This window comes from Setaria viridis, chromosome 2, assembly GCF_005286985.2.
Source record: "Setaria viridis chromosome 2, Setaria_viridis_v4.0, whole genome shotgun sequence".
Classification (NCBI taxonomy): domain Eukaryota; kingdom Viridiplantae; phylum Streptophyta; class Magnoliopsida; order Poales; family Poaceae; genus Setaria; species Setaria viridis.
In genome coordinates, this window is record NC_048264.2 from 18,052,351 (window position 1) to 18,054,509 (window position 2,159).

A 2,159-nucleotide genomic window follows, 5' to 3' on the forward strand; every position below is an offset into this window, starting at 1 on the left:
TGGCAAGCCATTTTGGGTATAGTATGGGCCTGATCACATTAGCTTTGAACAACCTGTCCACCTCCGCCTTCACTGCCTATGCCTTTTCTTCAGACATCTTTCTCAATTTCTATTTCTTCGGCTTCACGCCAGGCCTAATATTGAGGCTGTGTTCAATTATCTCTCTATGTACCCCCTTGAGATCACTTGCGGACCAGGCGAAGACATCCTTGTTCCTGTTCAAGAATGTGATCAGTTCGAGTTCCTCCTCGTGGTCGAGGTTAGCCCTGATGGTAACATGTGTGTCCGCAATGTAACCATCAAGGACCCTTTTGGTTTCACCATCAGCACTTATCTTGATCTTCTCTTTGTCTCTCTTGTGTTCAACATAAGGCTTCATTTTCTCTTGTGGTTCAGCTTTGCTCGGGGTGGCCAGATGGTGGACATTCTTTTGGCCTGGTGTTGCACATTTCTCTACGTTTCTTGCTATTTGCTAGTCACCATAGATAGTGATGACTCCCTTTGGGGTCGGAATCTTCATGCAGAGGAAGAGTTGCCTGATGGCTGCATCAAATTTGTTGATGAAACCCCACCCGAGGATGGCGAAATATGGGTCATACATTTCAACCACGTCGAACATGATGTGCTCAGTTCTTGCGTTGTCTTTATTGCCGAAAAAGACCGGGACTGATATCTTTCCTAGAGCTTTGACTGGCTTCCCTCCAAAGCCGAGGAGTGGAACTTCTGCTGGGTAAAGAAGGTGTGGGTCAATTTTCATCTCCCTCAATGTGTTAGCAAAGATAATGTCTGCGGAGCTGCCGTTGTCCACCAAGACTTTTCCTATCTTCCAGCCGGCAATAATGGCATCAATCACCATCGCATTATTGTGCGAAGCTATCTTCAGTTTGAAATCTTCCTCTGAGGAAGTGATTGGCATATGTGCCCATTCTGGCTTTGCTGAAGGGCCGTCTGGTATGATGGTATTGACTTGTCTAAAATAATCTCTCCGTCGGCAATTGGCATTATCATGCCGAAGGTTGGGAGTGCCTTGGGGCTGCCCTCTCGAGGTTCATGGTGGGAGGATCCTCCAGAGATTGGCATTATCATTCCAAAAGTTGGGAGGGCTTTAGGGTCATTGTTTAGTGGATTTTGTTCAACCTTCGGAATTTCATTGGGGAAATGTGGTGGTGGCGGTGGCATATCTTGGCGAGGTTGCATAGGTGCGAAGCTAGCATTTTGCGAGGTTATGGGATGTTGGGGTTGGAAAGAGGGCGAAGGTTGCCATGTTAGTGGTGGTTGATAAGCTACGAGGTTGGTTGGGCTTAGGTAATATGGTGGGTGTGGGTAAAAGGCAATGTGGTGGATGGTTTTGGGTGCTTGAGCCACTTTATTTTCTGCGGCTCGCTTCGCATTTACTTCCAAGGTGATGGGGCACCAGTCTATTGCGTCATTGAGCTGCTTTCCATGGAATACACAATGAAATGGTCTTTGCGGCTTGACCTGATTGTTTGGCTTCGGGGGGCCGTTGTTTCGGCCTCTTCCCCTTCCTCCATGACCTCCTCTATTGTCGTTACCAGAGTTGGAATAGTTTTGGTTGTGTTGATTTGGAAGTGAAGGATTGCTGCCATTGTAGTTGTGATGTAAAGGTTGGTTGCCTTCGATTGCTAGTACCTAGGCTTGATGCTGATTGCAGCCCTGGTTATGATTGTACTGCAAAGCTTGCCAGTTTCTACTCTTATCAGACTACCTTTGATGATTTCTTTTTTCTACCCTTCTTCTATGGTCTTCATCTGCTCGGCAATATTTCTCCAACTCCATGTACAAAGCTTCTATGGTTTTTGGCTTTTTCCTTGTTAGTTTCAATGCCGTCAGACCAGGGCTGAGTCCCAGAATGCAGGCTGATATAGCAACACTGTCCGTGACTCCTGGCATTTGGGACTTGAGTTGCACGAATCTTCTTACATAGCTTGCCAAAGGCTCCTTATCTTTTTGCATGCAGTGGAAGAGATCTCCCTCATCGTTTACGGCCTAGTGGAAACCCTAGAAATTCTGGGTTAACTTCATCTTTAGATCGATCCAGTTGTGCACCGATTGTGGAGGGAGTAGCGAGTACCAATTTAAGGTTGCGCCCTCGCATGCGATAATAAATGACTTTGTGAGTACTGCCTCATTGCCTCTTG

The 2,159-nt window shown here is 46.7% G+C and overlaps 1 protein-coding gene across 1 annotated transcript; it reads right to left on the reverse strand.

Annotated features, from left to right (window-relative positions):
* Positions 1 to 472: 472 nt before the first annotated feature.
* Positions 473 to 856, reverse strand: LOC140221846 (uncharacterized). The gene has a single exon (XM_072291819.1). The coding sequence runs from the start codon at positions 854 to 856 to the stop codon at positions 473 to 475; it is 384 nt and encodes a 127-aa protein (XP_072147920.1).
* Between the last annotated feature and the right edge of the window lie 1,303 nt (positions 857 to 2,159).

Bases quoted from the DNA above. Each gene is read 5' to 3' on its own strand.
- LOC140221846 (XM_072291819.1), bottom strand. From the start codon at position 856: ATGGTGATTGATGCCATTATTGCCGGCTGGAAGATAGGAAAAGTCTTG.